Here is a 21,612-nt window from a genome sequence, read left to right on the forward strand (position 1 = left end):
TTTACAGAGGCAGAAACTGAGACTTGCCTGAGGGGAAAAGTGCTGAATGCCTGGCGGCTGCTGCCAGTGGTCATGGAGGAGAGAGTGTCCCCACTCTCCTCCCGGAGCTCAGAGCTGATGCAGCAGCTACCCCTTCCCTCCTTCGGCGCTCCCATGTATTCACAGCTGCCTCTTCTTTCTTTCTCAGGAGGACCCCAGGGTCCTGGACACCGGGGTGTGTGTGGGGGGGTCAAGCTGGGATGGGGCAAGGAGGAGAAGGAAAGGGAACAGGGACTGGGACGTGGGGCGCGGGGAGAGATACAGAGTTAGTGGGCATTGCTGCCAGGGCTCCAGTGGGGTGTGTCGCTTACTTTGGAGGGGCGCTCGGCCCCTGCGGAGAGAGGTGCATCGGGGAGGCGGGCCGGGGCGCAGCGGGCAGGGGACGGTGCGGCCGGCACAGGCGTGCCGGTTGCCATGGCGACGGCGCCGCGCTAGCCCCCCTCTCTCGCTCCCGCCAGGGAAAAGCGCGGGGCAGCCGGCAGCCGGCCGCAGAGTGGGGCAGGCGGCTGCGCTGCGCGGGAGCCGGGCCACCGCGGGGCTAACTCTGGGCCCCAAGGAGGAGTGAGACCCCGCGAAGGGCTTCTTCCTGAGGGCGCACGCACCAACCCCCACCCCGTCTCCGCCCGTTTCTGCCGGGTTCCAGACTCGATCCTTGGAGCGCAGAGGTAGAGGCGCGGGCAGGCCAGCCAGGGCCTGGAGACTCCCTCGCCCTGCCAGGGCGGAGTGGCCCGCTGTGCCCTCTCCAGAGCCGGTGGGAGTGGGCAGCATGGAGGGTGAGTGAGCCCGGAGCTGGGGCTGAGGGTGGGCTGCAAGTGGGAGTGGGTCGGGTACTGACTCAGGAGCAGTGAGCCAAGGGAGAGCGAAGGGGCTGGGGTACCTGCTCACTGAGGGCTGTCCAGAGCCAGACACTGTGACAATGTGTGTGTGTGCATGCATGTGGTGTGTTTGTGTGTATGTGTGTGTGTATGAAAGAGACTGAGAGACGCAGAAAGACTTAGAGTGCTCTGTGGTGTGTGTGGTGTATGTGTGTGTGCCAGAGACAGAGACGGAGAGACAGAGAGAGGGAGAGACAGGGGCCTCCATGTGCCTGAGCTTGGCCATTGGCTTCAGTGGAACTGTGACCCATTGACTTTACCTGCTAGGAGTGGGAGTACTGGGGAAGATGGAATTCCAGACAAGATTTCTTCCACACAGAGAGAATTTTTCTCTATGGAGAAAAGGTGGGTTTATGGACCTGATCACCAGGACTCTAAGGTTTAAGTCCCAGGCATAAGGCTGCTTGCTCCAACCTTACCAAGTGGAGGTCCAGACTCCCATCTCCGCCAAGGTGGGCAAGGGAAACCATATGTATGTAGGCTAAGAAACTGGAAGACTGAGGGCTGGTCTACTGGCTTGCTGGGCGTCTTTGGGGGTGGTGTCGAAACCTTTCTGTGCCACTGGTTCACCTACCTGTTGAATGGAGAAATTTACATTTAGCTGGCTTCATAGTTGGCTGTGAGAGTAAAATAAGATAAGATGTGTTGAACAAATCCATACCGGTAACAGAGGCTTCCTTCCAGAGATAATAAAACCCTGAAATTCCAAGGAAGTAATTGCAAACACTGCTGGTGAGAAGGAAAAGAGTTTCACAGAACCTCTTGCATGCTGTGCTTATTGGATATGAAAAGTGCACGCACACAAAGATGCAAGAAGGAATGCATAACTCAAGATGAATCTGGAAGACTGGCAGGATCTGTAAGAACAGTGGTAGCAAAACAGCAGCACCCGAGTGAACAGAAACCGGGGGAAATTAACAAAGAGAGCAAAGCTCTTTCAAAGTCCAAGTAAGGATATCACGAAGGAATCTGCTCAGGGCTGGGGATATGTGGTATAATCTTAACACACAAGTGAGGGCAAGCAGAGCAGAACACAGGCAATTTTATACCAAATGATGAAATAAAGAGCATAAGGAGGAAATTGAAAGCCAAGATAGGTGATGGCAAGAAGGCATCGAAGCCCAGACAAACGACATCCCGGGGATGGGGAGGCCTTGCGGATGTAATCACTGCCTTAAAGGAAACGACAATGAATAAAGCGAAACCAGAAAACTAAAGATGGGCAGATGTCCTGATTTTCAAAAAGGAAGCAAAGATAGATTTAGAGAAGAAAAAAAAAATCTCTAAGCTGCTAAGGTTAATATCGGCCTCTATTAAAATTCCAGAATTAATTATCAAACATGTAGTGAACATTTCGGAGACAATAAAGCCATGGAACATCTCGAAATTTTTTCAAAGGATGCTCTCCTGTACACTTGCAAAGAGATGAGACTGAGCATTTTCAGCTCAGTGCAAAACTGGAAACCATCGAGTTGTCCATAATTAAGTAAGTTAAAGGATGAAACATCTGCAGTGGGATAGTATATAGACAGTAGGAACTGCGTTTAGGATTTTATTTATGGGCATAAAAAGATGTTTTGTGCCTACTGTGAGTAATCTTTCAAAAGCAGGTTTTAGAACACATGTGTAGTATGATCCCCTTTTTGCAAAATTACGTAGGCTTATTATTGGATATATAGGTAAACCATATGCAGAGAGACATCTTTGTGTGGATTGCCCTGCTTCTGAAAGTGTACCCTAAGACAAGGGCTCGGGTCTGGGGAGTTTGATGCCTGAAAGCCAAGGTCAAGAGAGTGAGGTAGGAGAGGAAGAAAAATGGGTGCAGGAATGAACAATGAACTGGGGCTTCGCTGTGGGCATCTAAGGGCTCTATCCCTCTCGGAACCCTCTGGGCAGCATGCAAAAGCACCCAAGATTTGCCTCACACCAGAAGGGGAGGGTCTGCTGTTTGCTCCTCTCTGCTGGTTGAGGGTTACCCCTTCTGCACTCCTAGAAGTTTCCTGTTCTTGGGTTCAAAGAAAGCAGAGCAGACTCCTGGGCACAGGCTAGGCCGGGCACAGGAAGTACAAGGAACAGTCCACCGCAGCTGGGATCTTCAGGCTGAGGAGATGTGGCAAGAAGCGTCACATACACACTGGCCATGGATGTTGCCCCGCATGTGAAATTTCAGTGACATTCATTCTCTTCTTTCATAGCACTCAGAACTGTTTCATAAGAAGCACATCATTTTTTACAAAAACTTTTTTTTTTTTTTTTGCAAAAAGAAAGAATGTAACAAGAAGACCCAGTAGCAGTGTTCACTAAAGCAAATCAGACCAAACTCACCAATTTCCTCTTTCAGACTGGGTTTCTGAGAGGAACAGAGACGGATTGCAGGATTTCAGCAGGGCACAGCAGAGATCTTGGGTGAGAGCCCTGGAAACTGATAGAAAGATGTGGGAAGGGGATGGAGGACTGCCAGCAGGGCTTTCCTTAAAGGCTTCAGTGCAGCTTAGAGGTCCTTCTGGCTCTGGCCTTGACCTGACATTAAGCAATGCAGAGGGAAGATAAAAGGCATGCTTATCAGATCTCTGAATAAGAGCCACAACACCCCCATGGCAACAGATTCAAGATTTGAGGCTATCTCAACATTCAGAGCAAAACCAAGAAAATGAAATGTAAACGTGTAAGTGGAAGGCAACGTCCTTAATTCCAGTCCAAACAGTCAGTTGTGTACATTTACGATGAGGGAGCTCTGGTTTGAATTCCTGGGCAATATAAGGAAGTAAATTCCTGGGCAGATGAAAGCAGACTGATGGTGTACTGAGCCTAGAACCCCTTTCCCTGAAGAGCCCCTGGTGGATCTGGTGGGACATAGGTGGGGAGAAGGAGATGATCCTGGGGGCCAGGGAGCTCACTTTTGCTCTCTGAAGCTCCAGGGAGCAGAACTAGGACAGGTAGGGGCAAGTTACACTAGACGATGCAACTCAGCTGTCAGGAAGAACATTCTAGCACTCAGAATTGGCCTAGAAGCTATTTCCTCACCAAATCTCATGATCCAGCTTGGACAAGGGGGTCTGGTGGGGGCCTGAAGGGGGAATTCTTAGGTGGCTGGACCAAAAATAGGGCCTGGAGGGATCTTTGGGGGCCAGAAACCTTCTCCCAGGACCTGTAGGTGGACACTGGGGTCTGCTGAGTCACCTAAGGAGTTGTTGGGGACCGCCAGGCAACAACCCCCATCAGACTTCCCATTGGCCTTGGCGGTGGTACGCAGGACTATAAGTCAGCAGAGCACAGCAAATCACCCCCACTCCCAGTCCCATCCCAATCTAGTGGCCTCCTTGGAGCCCCTGGCAGCCTCCCTAGCTGCTGCTTGGACCCGGGAGGCCTGGAGGCTGGGAGGATGTAGGCTCATACTAGCTGAAGGTAGGTGTGCTGTGGGGCAGCAGCCCAGACGAGGGGAGATGGTCACAGGAGAAAGGAGAAGAAGAGGAGCAAGCCAGCTCGTTTCCCTCCAGTGCCAGACACAGAAGTATCTTGGAGGTTAAAGTGGGTCCTGCTTCTCCATGCCCCTGGAGATGCTGCCAGAGGCACTGTGTCCTGTTATTTTTTGCAAAGCACTTCACGTCTTGGAGCAGCTCATCCAGATAGGGAAGTGGGCAGGGAGATAGCATCACCTCCATTTAACAGGTGATAAAATTGGGCTTAGAAGGTGCAGCTTGCCCGGGCTTGAACTAAAGCAGGTCTGCTGGCTTCTGCACCAAAGACCCAGATTCTACCCAGATTCTAGGGACACTTAGGGCTGCCACCTACATGGAGTCCAGCTCTCCAGCTATGTCCCGAGGACCATCTGCCCCTTCCTGTCTTATGAGGACTTGGAATGGGCGGGGTCTCAGCTGCTGCTGAGGAAGCAGAGGCCAGGTAGGTGGATGTCTGGTTTTCACTGGAGCCATCTCTCTGTCCGAAGGCAGTCTGTCCTGCTTCTGGCAGTGAGTTTGAGACAATAATTGCAGTAAGTATTTCTGTTCCAGTCACTGGGTGGCCATTCCATTGCAAATACCCCAGATTATTAGAGCCAAGAGAGGACTGGGTAAGCAGATGGTCAACCCTGGTTTTAGAAATGAAACTGAGGCACAGAGAGTGGAACTGACAATGCAGCTAATTTCTATCAGATCTACTGAAGATACAAATAGAAAAGAATTCAATTCAGTCTCTCCTTCTCAAAAACCTTTTGCTATTCTCTCCTTAATAACTGAAATTACACCACCAGAGCTTTGTTTTTCTTTCAGATTTAAGGTTTGACTCCCTTTGAAATGCAAACACCAAAAAGAGATACTGCACTTTAAGCCGTTATGAATCATTTCCTCATCTGTGTGAACAAATTCATCAGACTCTTCCCTGAAAGAAGATCATGCTAGGAATGGGGAGAGAGAGTGCATAAGTAGCTTGGGACAGGGATGTTGAGGCTCCAGGCAGTGATGCCTGTTTGGGAAGTATTGGGTGAGGGAAGAATGGATCCCAAAGGAGTTGGCGCTCACTTCCATTACTTCTCGCTTAAGCCCAAGGTAGCCTGGCTCTGCCTCTGGCTACTGTGTGCCTGCTTCTTCAGGAAAGGTTTCAGATGACCCGTGTAGTATTCATGGTGTCAGCTTTGCAGCTGGAGTCTCGGGGAGGCAGGGACCCCTCAAATCAAAGATCCCCAGTTGCTGCAAAGGGACACTGGAGATTGTAATAGATGGTCTGATAATACCAAGAGAGGACAAAAAAATGATCAGAAGTGGCAGAAAAAGAGCAGGTGCTGAAACTCAGACTAGGTCACCCAGCCTACTTGATGGACCCTGAATCCTGGAGCCAAGGGCCTCCTGTGTTCTAAGAGCATGTCTCTGCTCTGAGCTTTGATTCCCTATCTGTGAAATGAAAAATTTTCCTTTCCTTGTCAGAGATAACTTGATGCTGTATAAAAAGTATTAATTTTCATTTTTTTAGATTTTATTTGTTTTAGAGAAAGAATGAGAGAGAGAGAGCATGAGCAGGGGAAGAGGGATAACCAGACTTCCCACTGAACAGGGAGCCTGATGTAGGACTCAATCCCAGGACCTTGAGATCATGACCTGAACCAAAGGCAGACGCTTAACCAACTGAGTCACCCAGGTGTCCCTGTATAGAAATTATTTCAACAAAAATGAAAACAGTATATATCAGAGCCTAGGGAATACAGCTAAAGCTGTCCTTAGAGGGAAATTCATAGCCCCAGGATCTGTATTAATTGCAACCATTTATTAATTGTCTGCATGGTCTATGCCCTGTGCCAGTTAGTGGGGATTACTCTGAAATGAAAGAGTCAAAGTTTCTGCCACTAAGACATTTCCACCTTAGTGGAAGAAAAAACATTTCTGTACATAGCTGAAATAGGAAACTGAACATGAGCAGTGCTACAGGCAGACAGAGAGGAAGCAATCATAGAACCTGGAAAGGATGCTCCTGGCCATACACTTGGCATTATCTAGAGCAGGAGAGAGGAAAGTCTTTCCCTTTCTGCTCTTCCCTTAAATCTTTTCTACCCTTCTTTTTTCTTTTCTTTTCTTTTTTTTTTTTTAAGATTTTATTTACTTATTTGACAGAGGGAGACACAGCAAGAGATGGAATACAAGCAGAGGGAGTGGGAGAGAGAGAAGCAGGCTTCCCACTGAGCAGGGAGCCCAATGTGGGGCCTGACCCCAGGACCCTGGAATCATGACTTGAGCTAAGGCAGGCACTTAATGACTAAGCCACCCAGGTGCCCCCTACCCTTCTTTTTATTTTTTATTATTTTTAAAGGATTTTATTTATTTATTTATTTATTTATTTATTTATTTATTTGACAGAGAGAGAGAGAGAGCAAGAGAGTTCAAGCAAGGGAAGGGGCAGAGGGAGAAGAAGCAGCAGGCTCCCCACTCAGCTGGATCCCAGGATCCTAGGATCAGGACCTGAGCCGAAGGCAGATGCTCAACCGACTGAGCCATCCAGACACTCTCTTCTACCCTTATTTTTCTAAGGCCTGGAATTCCTCTAAGTGTGCTGAGAGTATAAGCTTAAGATGTGAGTAAAGAGCAGCTCAGTAACTTCAATTTTTACTGAGAGGTAAACAATTTGCATCAGAACCTGCTTTCCTGAATCCAGATTTTGATGAGTAAAACAGAGAATACTGGAGAGCTCCAGATGGAAGCGAGGAGAAATGAAAGGGATTTAGAGTAGAAGGGAAAGTGCAGAAAGAGGCTAGTTTGGCTCCCATTGGCTGCTGCGGCAGCTCTTGAGCCATCGGCCTTGGCCAACCCAAAGGATTCTTAGGAAGCCCATCCACTCCTCCTCACCAACAAGGGGCTGGCTTGCGAGATCCCTGTTGCTGTGGTGGGTGCCTGGGATGCGGTGGGTTTTAGCTCAGCTGCCAGGAGGGAAGGAGGGAGGGCGGGAAGTGAGATTGCAGGTCTCAGAAAGCCTCCCTCCTCAGCAGTGATCTCCCTACACACCCACTTTTCCCTTACTTGTCTTGCCCAGGCTGGTTTCCTTGGGGTCAAACCCAAATGAGCTGGAACCTGTCACCCTTGGTCCCCTGCAGCTGCCTGGTGGAGAGCTAATATAGCCAAGACACAGGCCTTATTTAGGTCTGTGAGACCCTTTATAATTTTACTCTGATATCTTGCGGAGCCTTATCTAACAACGCCATGAGGTGGGAGGGATGCAAGAAGTCCAGGACGTCCACTTTTGACAGCCAAGAACAACACAGGGAGGTGCCGGGGAGCTCCCAAGTTCACAGAGGAGTACCGAGGGATGGCATGCAGGATGGAGCTCCCCCATCAGCAGTCCCCAAACAATCCCAAACTAAATACACCTCCTTGTCAAAACCACGCAAAAGCAACTTTAGGATAAGTTCCTAAGCTAAGCTTTTCCTTCAAACCAAGTTAGCCCCCACCAGCCCCTTTTATACGGAGTGACCACCACTGGGCCAACTCTCAAGGTCATGTTTTCTGACTGCAAGGTCAGTGTCCTTTCCTCTCTGTGCCAACAAAGGCTCCGTGGAAGATTGCATGGCCTGTGAGATGAAGCAGAGGGAGGGCTGGAATCTGATCCGGGGAGCAGGAATTCTGGGGCTTTCTACCCTACCCAGCCACACCCCTTCCAGCTGTCCCTGGGGTTTTGAACCTGGACTTCCCAGATTCCGAGGAGGCCCAGGGATGACCAGCTTTGATCTCCTCGTATTAGTCAAGACGATAGGCTGCAAGCAACAGAAACTGTTTCTGGCTAATTTAACCAATGATGCAAATTTATTGGAAGAGTAGGGGCAGATCATCCAACAGAAGGAAAAGCTGTGTTATTGAGACTCAGAGTCAAATCTGAAGCAGAAGAGGTCTAATCAGCTATCCTTTGGCCAGGGGCCAGTGCAGACTCCTGACTGACAATCTCTCTAAAGGGCCCACAGAGAGGGCTTGCTCCCTAAGGTCAGAAGGGGTAATGGGAGCGAGGTGAACCACAACCGCAAATGCCTGCCGTTCCCTTGAAACTGAATATTCAGTGCACTATTTTTTTTTTAAAGATTTTATTTATTTATTTGACAGAGATCACAAGTAGGCAGAGACACAGGCAGAGAGAGAGGGGGAAGCAGGCTCCCTGCTGAGCAGAGCCTGATGTGGGGATGTTCCCAGGACCTTGAGATCATGACCTGAGCCAAAGACAGAGGCTTTAACCCACTGAGCCACCCAGGTGCCCACCAGTGCACTTTTTGAGAGACAGATCCAAAGCTGCCAAAGACTGTGGATTCTGTCTGGACCGGAGGCATTCCTTGGCCTATCAGGACAAAGCTCTAGGAAAGCATCTGTGAAGTGAATTCAGATGCATTAGAGACCCTCGGAGTTTGGCAACTCCCACAATGCCAGGCACTGTCTGTAACCACCTCGGAGGCAGGGACTTGGAAATTCAGTGGTTCTGTCCTTGGAAATCACCAGGGGAGCTTTTCAGAAAAATACCAGTGCTGGGACCCCTAGAGATTCTGATTCATTTGGGGGCGGGAGTTCTGTATTGTTAAAAGTCAGGTGATTCTGACTGGAGTCAGAGTTCAGAATCACTGATGCAGTCAGTTTAAAATCACACTTATCAGAGCTTCCTTCTGATTAGAAAGGTCAGAATGCAAGTTAGCGAACAGGAAAATAAAAATCACTTGAAACCTCCCTGTGGATAAATACTATTTTTCTTCTTCTTCTCCTTCTCCTCCTCCTCCTCCTTCTTCTCTTCTTCTTCTTCTTCTTCTTTTGTCATTTGTTCACACACACGTACACACCCTTTTATATAGAATCCAGATTTATAATATATACTATTTTGTAGCTATTACAACCCAGGGTCAGTATTTGCTCTCACACCATCAGATCTTATCCCCTGGGAGAAGTCCCTAGAAGTGGAATGGCTGGATCCTGGAGCAGGTCCACTCTCAGGGCGCTGGATGGATGTGCCCAGCTGCCAAGGGTTGAGGGGCAGTCACCCCCTGGCCAACGCTGAGCACTTTTCTTCTCTGCCAATCTAATAGATAAAAAAGTTGTTCTTTGAAATTGCCCTTTTTGGGGGCGCCTGGGTTGCTCAGTGGTTAAAGCCTCTGCCTTCGGCTCAGGTCATGATCCCAGGGTCCTGGGATCGAGCCTCACATCGGGCTCTCTGCTCAGCAGGGAGCGTGCCTCCTCCTCCTCTCTCTTTCTGCCTGCCTCTCTGCCTACTTGTGGTCTGTCTGTCAAATAAATAAAAATTTTTAAAAATAAATAAATTAAATAAATAAATAAATAAATAAATAAAATTGCCCTTTTTTGATCACAAACGAATTTAAACTTTTTGTCTTACATGTTTATCAGCCATTTGTGCTGTTCTGTGTTGTAGCCTTCCGCAGCTCCCCGGCGCCTCTCCATCCAGGTCGAGGTCCCCCAGGAGGCTCTCAGGAAGTGGCTCCTGAATGGTGAGCCCCAAGTCTCTGGTCTGGGAGTGAAGCTCCCTGTGGTACCAGGAGAGATCAGCAGGTGGCGATAACGATGACTGTATTAGGGGGAATTGCTGAGAATTCCGGGAAGCAAATACCCAGCCTGATTCCGTGCTCAGGACCGTGGTTTTGGTGGTGTTTTCTCTCCCGCGCATCTTTCCATCTTTCAGGCTTGGCGGGCAGGTCCAGACCAAGAGCATCATAAAGATCTCATCCTCACAGTTGTGTTGTTGACACTGTTGATACTGTTGGTTAGGAGCTAAAGTGCCTGGGGCACTGAGGTCTTCTCGCGCCCATCATCTCTTTGGCTAGCTCTCACCGCACCTCCTTTCATTTGTGTGAGCTTATCCCCATCTTACCAGTGAGAACTCTGATTTCCAGAGAGGGGACATGCCCTGTGCTAGGTCCTAGCCAGGAACTGTGTGTTTCCATTTTCAAGATGGGAACCCTGAGCTCCCCAGAAGGGAGGCGGTGTTTCATGAAGTCTGTTGGGCAGGCTATGACAAAATACTGATGTGAGGGGCTTCAAAACAACAGAAACCTGTTTCTCACAGTTCTGGAGGCTGGAAGGTCTAAGGTCAAGATGCAAATTTGGTGTCTGGTGAGGCCCCAATTCCTGGTTAACACACAGCCCTCTTTCTGCTGTATACCCAGTTTGCTCCCTGGGGTCTCCTTCATAAAGGTGCTAATTCCATTCATGACAGCTCACCAGTGGAATTTAACCTCGCCCCAAAGGCCCCATCTCCAAATACCATCCCACAGGGGAGTAGGTTTCAATTTGTGAATTTTGAGGGGACACAGAGTGGACACAGTTGGTTACCTGGAGGCACCAGGAAGGAGACAGGAAAGAGGACTGGGACTTCCCAGTTGGGGTGTGTCCACTATTGCCAGAGCCTTTGGTCCAAGCCCTTTGAATCTGTGGTTCTCAAACTGGAGTGTGCTATCAGAATCACCTGGGAGATGTGTTAAAGCAGTTGGGTTCAGGTTCCCTAGATCAGAGGTGAGGCCCGAGATCCTTTCATTTCTAAATTAGCAATGCAGATGCTGCTGGCCGGGACCACCCACGGAGGTATCAGTGTACCCCCATCTTCTCTCTGGCCCTGGGCTTTCCGTGGCCCAGGGCTTGCTGGCTCTCTGAGATCATCAGAATGCCTTGGAGGCAACCACGATTATATCCTGAGACCTCCAGGAAGCTCCTGGGGTAGGAGAATGACTTAATTGGGTTCAGTGGATACGATTTTCACCTGCTTTAATGTATCCACAAGGGCCCTTGTCCAGAAAGGGCAAGTCCAGGGTGTTAATGAGGTCTCTGGATGCTGGTATGGATCTGCTGGGGTGGGAGGGCTGCCTGCTCCCAGCTCAGCTCCCCCCAACCCAGGAGAGTTGCTAGGAATCCTCCCCAAGAAAGGAACATTCTGCAATGCAGCAATGGGCATTGAGGGTGGGGACAGACGCCCAGCCCAGCGGAGTGTCTAGAGATGGGTAGGGTCGCTCCTGGGCACTTCTCAGGACAGAGTGCAGAATATGAGCTCTCTAAGCAGTTTTCTAAGGCCAAGTGAAGGGCAGGGACAGACAGACTGGAGTCTGGCCGGGTAGATTGTGTCAATTTCCTCTACATGCGCACATGCGCAGATTTCTTTGAATCACGGGGACCGATCCTGAGCTGATCTGGGGCTCAGGACGGGTGAGTTGCCTGGGAAAGCTCCCAACAGACTCTGGGATGGGGTTCCTTCCAGAGGAGCCCCTGAAGGCCTTCCAATACCAGCCATGTCACCTGTCACCTGGTTTCAGAGTTCATCTTCCCTTCCTTTTTTCCTTCACGCAACTATGTATCCATCCACCAACCGTGTACTGAACCACTGATGATAGGCAGGCACTGATGAGACCCTGGGGATTCGGCAGCCAACTGTTCTTCAGGACCTGACTTTCAAGGGTGGGGAAGAAAGCCCAGTCAACCTGAAAACAAAGAAAATATTGACAGCTGGAGGAAAAGAAAGAAGAGTTGCGAGAGATAACAAATAGGAGGGCACCTACTTGAAATAGAGCAACTGGGTCAGGCTTCTCTCTGAGAAGACAGCCTAGTCTAAACCGAGAGCTAAAGGGGAGGAGGAGACAGGAGCAATAAAAAGGGGTAAAATCCTTGGGGCCGGAGAAAGTAGGAGTGCGTAGGAGCCAGCGCAAGGTGTCCAGACTGGAGTGGGTGGGCAAATGGACATGTGGCAGGGGGTGAGGTCAGAGGTGGCAGCAGGAATCAGAACACAGAACGTCTGGGCAGTTGAAGTCAGAGCTCGGACAGTGAGGGGTCTAGGCCATAATCCTTAGTGGCTGCTGCCAAAAACCACTGGTGAACAGCTAATGGGATCACCTCCACTGAAAGAGCATGGGACTTTTGATTTCGGGTTTGTGAGTTCAAGCCCCACATTGGGTATAGAGATTACTACAAATAAATAAACAAATTGTTTATTTATATAAACTTGTATTATAAACTTGTAAAAAAGTTATCCAGCGATCAGGGAATTTGTAAGCTGGATGTTGAGCCATTGATAATATGAGACATCATTGTCAATTTTGTTAGGTGGAACACTGATACTCCGGTTATGTGAAGGTTTTTTTAGTCCTATCTTTTAGCGATACGAGCGGAAATGTTGACGGATGAAAGGAGGTGATGTGCTATTCCAAGGAGAGGTGGGGGTTAGGGTGAAATCAGATTAGCCTTGGACTGATGGTTGTTGAAGGTAGAGGATGTATGCGTGGAAGGTCTTTATACTCCTCTCTTGTAATAGTTCAGTAAGCTGCATACTCTTGTGTATGTCCACGATACCATTCTCTCTTGTCCACGCTTGACATCTTCTATAGTAACATAAAGGTGTTTGGGGGGCAACTGGACGCTTGCGAGCGGCTAAGCAGGGGGCTGGCACCTCTTCCTCCCACTGTGCCCCAAAAGCCGCAGCATCTCCACCTCCACCAGCAGGCCCTCCACCTGCTCCCCGCCTCCCCTGTGCTTCTGCTGCTCCTGCTGGGTCCTCCAGCCCTGGTCATGCCAGCTCCTTGGCCCCAGAGCGTCTCTAGTTTCCAGATCCCAAGCCTCCGGTGGGTCTCCAGGCTAGTGGCTGAGCTCTGGATGTGACAGAAGACTCTTCATCCCCTGGAACAGGCTACATCCAGTCCCAGAGGAAGGCAGGAGGAGAGTTTATGAGACGATATCATGAGTCACCACATTTAATGGTTTCCCAGAGGAGCTGTGGTCAGACCTGGAACTGTTCCTTCCCACAGGTGGCTGGGTAGGCACATACTAAAGCCTGGATGGGATCCAGAGACACACGGAGTGGGACCACCTCAGAGACATACTCCCGAGCTCCCAGCAGAATGTAGAAGAACCCCTCTGATCTCAGTTCTCCCATTTCAAATGGGACGCATACCTCACAGGTTTCCCTCAGGGGGTGATTGGGAGGGTTAGACAAAATAATGCATCTGTAAGTGTTTTGTTAAAGGCTGTGCGAATGACGCTATAGATACCATGGTGGGAGAGAGTGAAGGATGTATGGTAGCCTTGGCTTTGGATGGTCTTCTGGTAAATTTCGTGTGTGCCTTTGCTCCTTACCCAGGTTCAGAGTCCTCTTCCATTAGCCCTTCCTTTACTGCCTTCTTGCCTTTCCCAGCTAAAGTTCTGCAGAGGAGATGAGGAGGGACAACAAAGATTTTGAGGGTATAATAGTCAGGAGACTATTTCAGGAGAAAACAGGTGGTGCGCTCAGAAGACTCTAAGAGAGGGACTTTACAGGGGAGAGGGGAGGGTGAGAACCAGCAAGTGGTGGGCAAGGACTGGCACTGGCAACCACAGGAAGCTGTGGTGCAAGGAGAGAACACGGTGTCACCCTGGCCCCAGAAGAGCTGGAGTCATGGGATAAGGTCACCTAACAGGAGCTGTATCTGTAAAGACAGCCCTGCAGGCAGAACTGGGCCAGGCAGGGAGGGCATCGGGAGACAAATGCCCTGATGTCTGTCTTCTCCCGTCCTTCAGTCTCCTGCTGTGCTTTCCATTGGCTGAACCGGGTCAGAAACCAGAAGGCAAGGGAATCTGGCCGATGTAGTTCTTAGAGGTCAGTCTCTGGGGCAGACAGCAGGGCTAACAAGGATGGAGGCCAGATGGGACAGCAGGGTGGGCCTTATGGGAATGGAGAAGAGCCAGCATTGGGAAACAAGTTCTGGACGGGATGAGGCGAAGGTATGAGATCAGGGTTTGGGTGCTGTGGGTTGAAAGTGCATTCAGTGGCTGTTGCAGTTGAGTTCCTAATTGGGGTACTGGGGCATGGTCAGGATTTGGAGCACAGGACAGTGTCACCAGGGGCAAGAAGTCAGTCATCTCTTCTTTGCCTACAATCCTGACCAGTATGCTCCTTTGCTTCTAGGGGAGCCCTCCCAGCCTCCTAACAGCAGCTGGCCCCCAAGCCAGAACACGAGTCAAGCCAAGGCCACCCCAGCTGCAAATCTCACCTTCTCCTCCTACTACCAGCACTCCTCCCCAGTGGCAGCCATGTTCATTGTGGCCTACGTGCTCATCTTCCTCCTCTGCATCGTGGGCAACGCCCTGGTCTGCTTCATCGTGCTCAAGAACAGGCACATGCGCACCGTCACCAACATGTTCATCCTCAACCTGGCCGTCAGTGACTTGCTGGTGGGCATCTTCTGCATGCCCACTACCCTTGTGGACAACCTCATCACTGGTGAGTGGAGGCAAGGGAGGAAGGCAGCAGGAGTCCCTGCCACCCCTGAGATCATTGCTTGGCCTGGTCTCTTGGCCAAGATGTCATTATCTCAAACTCTCCAGACAGTCTTGTGGCTGAGGATTAGGTTAGAAATAACAGATACAATGAATTAATTATTCTTTTCATGGCAGTTGTATGACTTCCTCTTCCATCGTTAACTAATCCTCACACCAATCCAATGAATCATGCGTTGTTATTACTATCCTGATTGTAAGGGATGGGGAAACTAATGCTCAGAGTGATGAGGGACAGGTCTGTAGTTACACAGCTAAGTGTCCAGTCCCATGTCCTCACACCCATATTTCTAACCACTACACCATTCAGTCTTACTCTCCTGGGTAGCTCCTCTGGGCAGAGCTAGAACTCGCAGGTTTCCTCTGAACACGGACCTAATAATCCACTTATTTGAGTTGTTCTCCGACCAAAGAGAGTTCGGTCCTATAGGTAGTGAGCTCCCTGTCACTGGGAGTGTCCAAGTAGAGACTGGCTGGCCATTCAGCAGTGACTTGGTAGAAGGAATTGAAGCAGAACTAGACTACCTTAACCTCTAAATTCCTGCCTGTTCATCCCACAAATGTCAGAAGGCTCACACTGTCGTCTACTCTCCCTCATGTGATTTAGTCTTTCTTGTTTCGGAATAAGGTTACTCAGACCCTGAGACTCTATTTGGGGAAGGACAGGTTTCCAGAGCCATGGAGATGCCTAGAGATCTGAGCTTGTGGGCTCTGAGCTCTGAGCGCCCGGGAGCTCAGCTGCAGAGCCTGGATCGCTCCAGTGGGAGTGATTTACCTGACTTTGGGGCGGGGGAGTCACAGCCTGGGTTTTTGTAGATTTCAGGATCCAGGAAGTAGAGCCAGAGCCATCAGCTTTCCCTCAAGTGCGCTGGCTCTGTCTGGAGGGACCGTCACTCACAGCTGGATCTCAGGTTCCGCCAGCGCTGCTGAACATAAACTGTTCATCTTTCTCCTTCCCAGCACACCTAGACCTACACATAGGTGTGCACGCACACACACGCAGAGGTGCACAACCTAGAGGCATGCACATACACACGCACCAGTTAACAATGACACGGTGAGGCCATTAGTGGGTTACAGAGGTGTCTGCCAGCCCTTTTCACCTGTCTACGTTTAAAAAATTGTTGGAATAACACATTCACATGGTTCAATCGTCAAAAACTATCAAAAGGTTTCCAGAGAAAAATGTGGCTTCCGTCTCTGTCCTCTGGCCTCCCCGCTTCTCTCCTGGGAGGAAATCAATATGGCCAATTTCTTGCGTCGAAAAGTATCTTTTCTTAAGACTTTATTTGTTTGATGGAGAGAGCGAGAGCTCAAACAAGCAGTGAGAACAGCAGGCAGAGGGAGAAGCAGGCTCCTCGCTGAGCAGGGAACCCAATGCAGGACTCCATTCCAGGACCCCGGGATCATGACCGGAGCCGGAGGCAGATGCTTAACTGACTGAGCCACCCAGGTGCCCCTCTTTCTAAAAATACTTTTATGCAAGAACAAGCAAATTAAGGACACACTGGCTTCCAAAACAGTCAGTTCTGCATCTTTACTTTTTTTTTTCCAGCTTAAAAATCTAGCGTGTAGATTGTGGGATTCATTAAAATCAGTTTACATGGAGTTATTCCATATTGATAAATAAAAGAGTTTTTCATTCTTTTTGCCACTGCCTGGCATTCCACTGTATGAACGTACTGTAACTTATTTAACCAGTCTCTTTCTGATGGGTATCTGGGTTATTTTTAACAGAATCTTCTGCAATAGAACAAACCTTTGTACAGCTAGCTTTTCTTTCCTTTTCTTTTTTCTTTTTTGGAATGAAGTTGCAAAAGGTTGCATTATTTACATCTGCTGCTCCCAGTGCTATGTAACTTCATTCTGCTGTAAAGACCCTCATTTATTTTTTATCCCTTCCCTTCTGTGGCCCTACCTGACTACATATTCCCTTCCCTGCCCTCTAGGCAAACATTCTACTCAACATAACGTATGTCTTTTTACTTGTATGCCTTCTTACAAATTGTGCATTGCAAATGTGTGCACATTTTACATTGAAATATTTTTGTCCAGGTACAGTTTAATATGCACACAAATCCTCCTCCTTTTGTGAACAGTTCCACAGGTGTCGAGGGTCATACACAGTCATGGTGCTACCACCACGGTCAAGATAAAGAACAAGGTTGTCTCCCGCCTTGACCCCCCAACTACTCCCTTGTCACTTTTCTGGGTCAGGTTTTCCTAGTTATTCTTGTGGGTCTATTGTTAATTTGATGATGTGGTTTGGTGTTACAGAACTCATTCTTTTTCTGACCTTTGCCACTAAGGTTTCTATTTACTTTGTCCTGCGGACATCTCACCTGCTGTTGCTAAGAGCTCCCTGCTGCGCTACTGGGTGGGGGGTGCTTCCGCCCCATTTTACCCTCTGGTCTCCTAGGGATGCCTAGGAGTGGCCTCTACTCAGTGGTGGGTTAAAGCCAGCTGCCTGGGTCAGTGATGTCATGGTGGTAGTAGGAACTTGGCCATGTGGGGAGGTATTGGACTTGGCAAATGCTATAAATCAGAACGTTTTTAAAATTAAAATTTAACTTTTTTAAGAGCTGATTTACCAGCACACCGCTGCCTCCCACTCTCCAGCATTATGAACAGTTGGACTATGAGGGAATGCGTCTGGGATATGAACTTGGGAGAGGACTTGCCGAATCAGGGCATTTGCACGTTCCTGCTTTTCCAAAACAGAATCAGATGCTCTTCATGATGATGGGCTTTCGTGATGTTCCCCAGCACCACACCAAACTCTCACACTCACCCATAGTGATTCAGGGGCAAAGAGACGGGAAACCAACTAACTCATGACCCCTCAGCTCTCTCATCTGTAAACAGGAGTCACATTAGGTTTGTTGGGAGGATGGAGCGAGACAGTGCCTGGCACTCTCAGCAAGCATGCAGGCAGAAAGGTAACTGGGGGTGGCTGCTGGGGAAGGGGGAACCAGCCTTGGGAGAGGGCTCCTGTGGCCAGGCACAACAGACAGAATAGGTGGGACCCCCAGAACTACAGGGGCAGAGACACCAGGCAGTGACCAACACAGGGCCTCAAGGAACCAAGATGTGGATTCGCTCTCAGTCCTGAGGCCAAGTCCTGGTCTCTGGGCAGAGCGAAAGCCTGGGAATCAGAGCAAGACACTGGCGGGGCTAGATCTGCTTAGTGTCTCCCCCACCTGGGAGTCAGGCTCACTCAGTCCCAGTGGTTCTCAACTCTGGCCACCACTCAGATCCCTTGCATAGATCTGAAAAGTACTGATGTCCAGTCCCACCCCTAGAGATGCTGATTTTAATTGGTCTGGCATGGTCAGGGCACTGGCTGTTTTCAAAGCCCTCGGGTGATTCTAGTGAGTGGCCAGGGTTGAGAACTGCTGGCCTAGAACTTGAGGCAGGGTTATGGGAGCAGAAAGCCAGACTAGGCCTGGCTGGGTACAGAGCTCCTGGAGAGAAATCACTAATCCATATAAAGACTGTCTCTCTAACAGTGCGAACTGAACACAGTGATATAGACTGGTCATTTTGTCGCTTCTGGAAGTGCGTAAGCAGAGGATGACCATCTAACAGGACATGGGGGAAAGATCGGAGCCACAGAGGGGACTGGCCTAAATAGCCCAAGGTCTCCAGCTCTTTGTGGATGAGACACTCATTCTGTCGTGGACTCTGTCATTGCAGGGTGGCCCTTTGACAACGCCACGTGCAAGATGAGCGGCTTGGTGCAGGGCATGTCCGTGTCGGCGTCTGTGTTCACACTGGTGGCCATTGCTGTGGAAAGGTGAGAGGGCTCCTGGCTGGGTCATCCTCAGCTGACAGGGGCCCAGCACTAGGAAGAGTCACCATCTCCACTATTGTGCCGACCAGGAGGCTGGGGCCGAACCATGAACCGTAAAGGGAGGGGCTGTGGGGCTAGCTGCCCTCTGCACTTAGGGGACCTGCAAAGAATACCACCACCTTCGTTTAGAAGGCTGGGAGTCAGCTCCTGTTAAGGTTTACCAGGGATTCCTGGGTCCTACGAGAGCTTGAGGGCAGTCCTTGTTTCCTGAGCTTCTGGAAGTGTGTAAGCAGAGGATGACCACCTAGCAGGACATGGGGGAAAGATCGGAGCCACAGAGGGGACTGTGGAATAAAATCTTGCCACTCACTTGTCTGAGCAAGGAAAATCAGTTTCAGGGTGGGGGTGTGGGGGTGTGGTCAAAGTGTGGCCCTGCTCCTTCACTGACCTTCCCCACTCCTCCCAAGCCTGCCTGCAGCCTCCTTGCTGGTCCCTGGTAGCCCAGGCCTTCCTAACTCCCCACCTACACCTTACCTCAAGCTACTTCTGGTCTCTTCCAGCCCCTGATTGCATCAGATTATCTGATTAGCATGAGTGGGTGAATGGAATGGAGCCAGGGGCCAAGGAAGCTTCACAAACAATAAAACTGACTCAAATGCATGCCATAGGTCCTCCTGCCCTCATCCACCTCCCATGAGCTCTTGCACTAAGGGTTCCTCTGGGCATTTTTCCCCAGAGCATGGGAGGCAGGGAAGGATGCCGGCCCAGATGACATAGGGACAGTCCATCATGTAGAGTCAGCCCCTGAACACCAGAGGTTTTCTGGAGAATTCCTGAGCAGCTAAAAATGTTCTTTGATGCACCTACCTAATCAGCCTACTCGAGGACAGAATGTGCAGGCTGATCCCTTTGCTAGCTGCCAGCTAATCAGTTTATGCCCCCCAAGTGCACCGACAGGATTGTTTCCCACGCCTCCCGCAGTTCCTTCCCCCTTCCTGGTTTTGCCTTTGTTCCGCAATACCGACTCCCTTGCAGATGAGAACCAACTTGCTTGCCAAAGAACCTAAACTTCCTGAGCTGCCCTTGGAAGCTGCCGACGGTGCCCACACACCGCCAGCCCCCACAAGGGGTAGCTTTCCCCCCGCACCCCTCTTGGGGGTGGGGAGACAGGGCCCCGCACCCCTCTTGGGGGTGGGGAGACAGGGACCCTGGGGCCGGTGGCGAGCTGGCTTCTCTCCCTGCCCTCAGGTTCCGCTGCATCGTGCACCCTTTCCGCGAGAAGCTGACCGTGCGCAAGGCGCTGGTCGCCATCGCAGTCATCTGGGCCCTGGCCCTGCTCATCATGTGTCCCTCGGCCGTCACGCTGACCGTCACGCGCGAGGAGCACCACTTCATGGTGGACGCCCGCAACCGCTCCTACCCGCTCTACTCGTGCTGGGAGGCCTGGCCCGAGAAGGGCATGCGCCGGGTCTACACCACCGTGCTCTTCTCGCACATCTACCTAGCGCCGCTGGCACTCATCGTGCTCATGTACGCGCGCATCGCCCGCAAGCTCTGCAAGGCCTCGGGGCCTGCGCGGGCTGGCGGGGAAACGGCGCCCCAAGGCCGCCCTGGGGCCCGGCGCAGGGCCAGGGTGGTGCACATGCTGGTCATGGTGGCGCTGGTCTTCACGCTGTCCTGGCTGCCACTCTGGGCGCTGCTGCTGCTCATCGACTACGGCCAGCTCAGCGAGCCGCAGCTGCACCTGGTCACGGTCTACGCCTTCCCCTTCGCACACTGGTTGGCCTTCTTCAATAGCAGCGCCAACCCCATCATCTACGGCTACTTCAACGAGAACTTCCGCCGCGGCTTCCAGGCCGCCTTCCGCGCGCAGTTCTGCCTGCCACAGTGGGCCGGCCCCAAGGAGGCCTACTCCGAGCCCCTGCCCGGGGAGCTCTTGCGCGCCCGGCTCTCTGCGGAGGGGCAGCCCGGCGACTCCGGCCTGCCCTCGGAGTCCGGCCAGAGCAGCCGGGCAGCCCGCTCTGGCCGCCTCCCCCTGCGCGGGGGCCGGGTGGCCCATCATGGCTTGGCAGGGGAGGGTCCTGGCTGCGGCCACCTGCCCCTCACCATACCAGCTTGGGATATTTGAGTGGTACTGGGAGGGCTGGCCCTTGATCCCCGGAGCAGGGGTCCCCCAAGGGGAGGGGGTGGGGTGCCTGGACAGGATAGCAACGGGGGTAGTGGAGGGAGGCAGTGCCGCATGCCTCCTTCTCCCCTGCAGGACGGTGGCAGAGGCTAGAGCTATCTGGTCTACTGCTTTCCACCTCAGAGAGAGGGAAGGAGCCGACTTCCCAGCAAACCCTTCCTCCCATGTCGGACTCCACACACACCCTCTCGCTGAATCCTTACAATGCTTTGGAAGTAGGTCTTCTTTCCCCTTCTACGGATGCAGACACGAAACTGAGGACCCGAGAGGAGGTGTAGCTAGCCTGGGCTCTCAGCGGGGGTAATCTGGGAGCCTGACGCCAGGGCCTGCAGGGACATCTCCAGCGGTCTCCAGGAGGACCTGTTAAGGTGGGGCACACTGAAATGGGTGAATCCTAGTGACATGGCTGGGAAAGAGCAACAAGAAGTTGTCCTGCCCATTTGTCACATCGTGTTCCTGTCCTGGAATCCCTTATGTGTTACCTAAGCACCTCTGCTTCACCCCCTCCTAGGAGAACACAGTGTGCCTCTCCTGCCCACTTCCTGTAGATTTGTTCCAAGATGTGTTCTGGGCCATTCTCTTTTTCCCAGAGTCCTACAACAGTACATCACATCTAAGCAGCTGCACAGGGAGTGTCCTTTGCAGACACTCTGGGTCTTGCCCTTTGGGTCCCTGCCCGGAGGAGAGAAGAGGGGGTACTGTTTTCCCTCCTCTCCTCATAGGGCCCCCTGCCATCACCCAGCCTCCCCTCCCCCCCCCCCGTCTCTGAACTTTCGAGGTGATAGACAGATGTCAGGCCACCTGGAGGCCTCTGTTTACTTATTCATGGAGAGGAGGAAGGAAAAGCGCAGTACCTACTTTCTGCTTCTGGAAATACATCAGCCCACTGGAGCTGGGAGCACAAAGCCTTCCCACATTGCCAGGTTCCCCGGGTTCCTGCAGGGAGCTGGCCAATCAGAGCTCAGGTGG

At 51.1% G+C, this 21,612-nt stretch overlaps 1 protein-coding gene across 1 annotated transcript; it reads left to right on the top strand.

Annotated features, from left to right (window-relative positions):
- The first annotated feature begins 518 nt into the window (after positions 1 to 518).
- On the top strand, positions 519 to 20,885 carry NPFFR1 (neuropeptide FF receptor 1). The gene is made up of 4 exons (XM_059172628.1): positions 519 to 812; positions 14,295 to 14,609; positions 18,362 to 18,461; positions 19,707 to 20,885. Exons 1-4 carry the CDS (start codon positions 806 to 808, stop codon positions 20,584 to 20,586), a joined length of 1,302 nt encoding a protein of 433 aa, XP_059028611.1. The 5' UTR covers positions 519 to 805; the 3' UTR covers positions 20,587 to 20,885.
- The last annotated feature ends 727 nt before the right edge of the window (positions 20,886 to 21,612 follow it).

The sequence above is a fragment of the Mustela lutreola genome, chromosome 4, assembly GCF_030435805.1.
Source record: "Mustela lutreola isolate mMusLut2 chromosome 4, mMusLut2.pri, whole genome shotgun sequence".
NCBI classification, from domain to species: Eukaryota; Metazoa; Chordata; class Mammalia; order Carnivora; family Mustelidae; genus Mustela; species Mustela lutreola.

Bases quoted from the DNA above. Each gene is read 5' to 3' on its own strand.
- NPFFR1 (XM_059172628.1), top strand. The intron at 14,610-18,361 runs GTGAGTGGAGGC...CTGTCATTGCAG, and splicing joins TGTGGACAACCTCATCACTG to GGTGGCCCTTTGACAACGCC. The intron at 18,462-19,706 runs GTGAGAGGGCTC...CCCTGCCCTCAG, and splicing joins GTGGCCATTGCTGTGGAAAG to GTTCCGCTGCATCGTGCACC.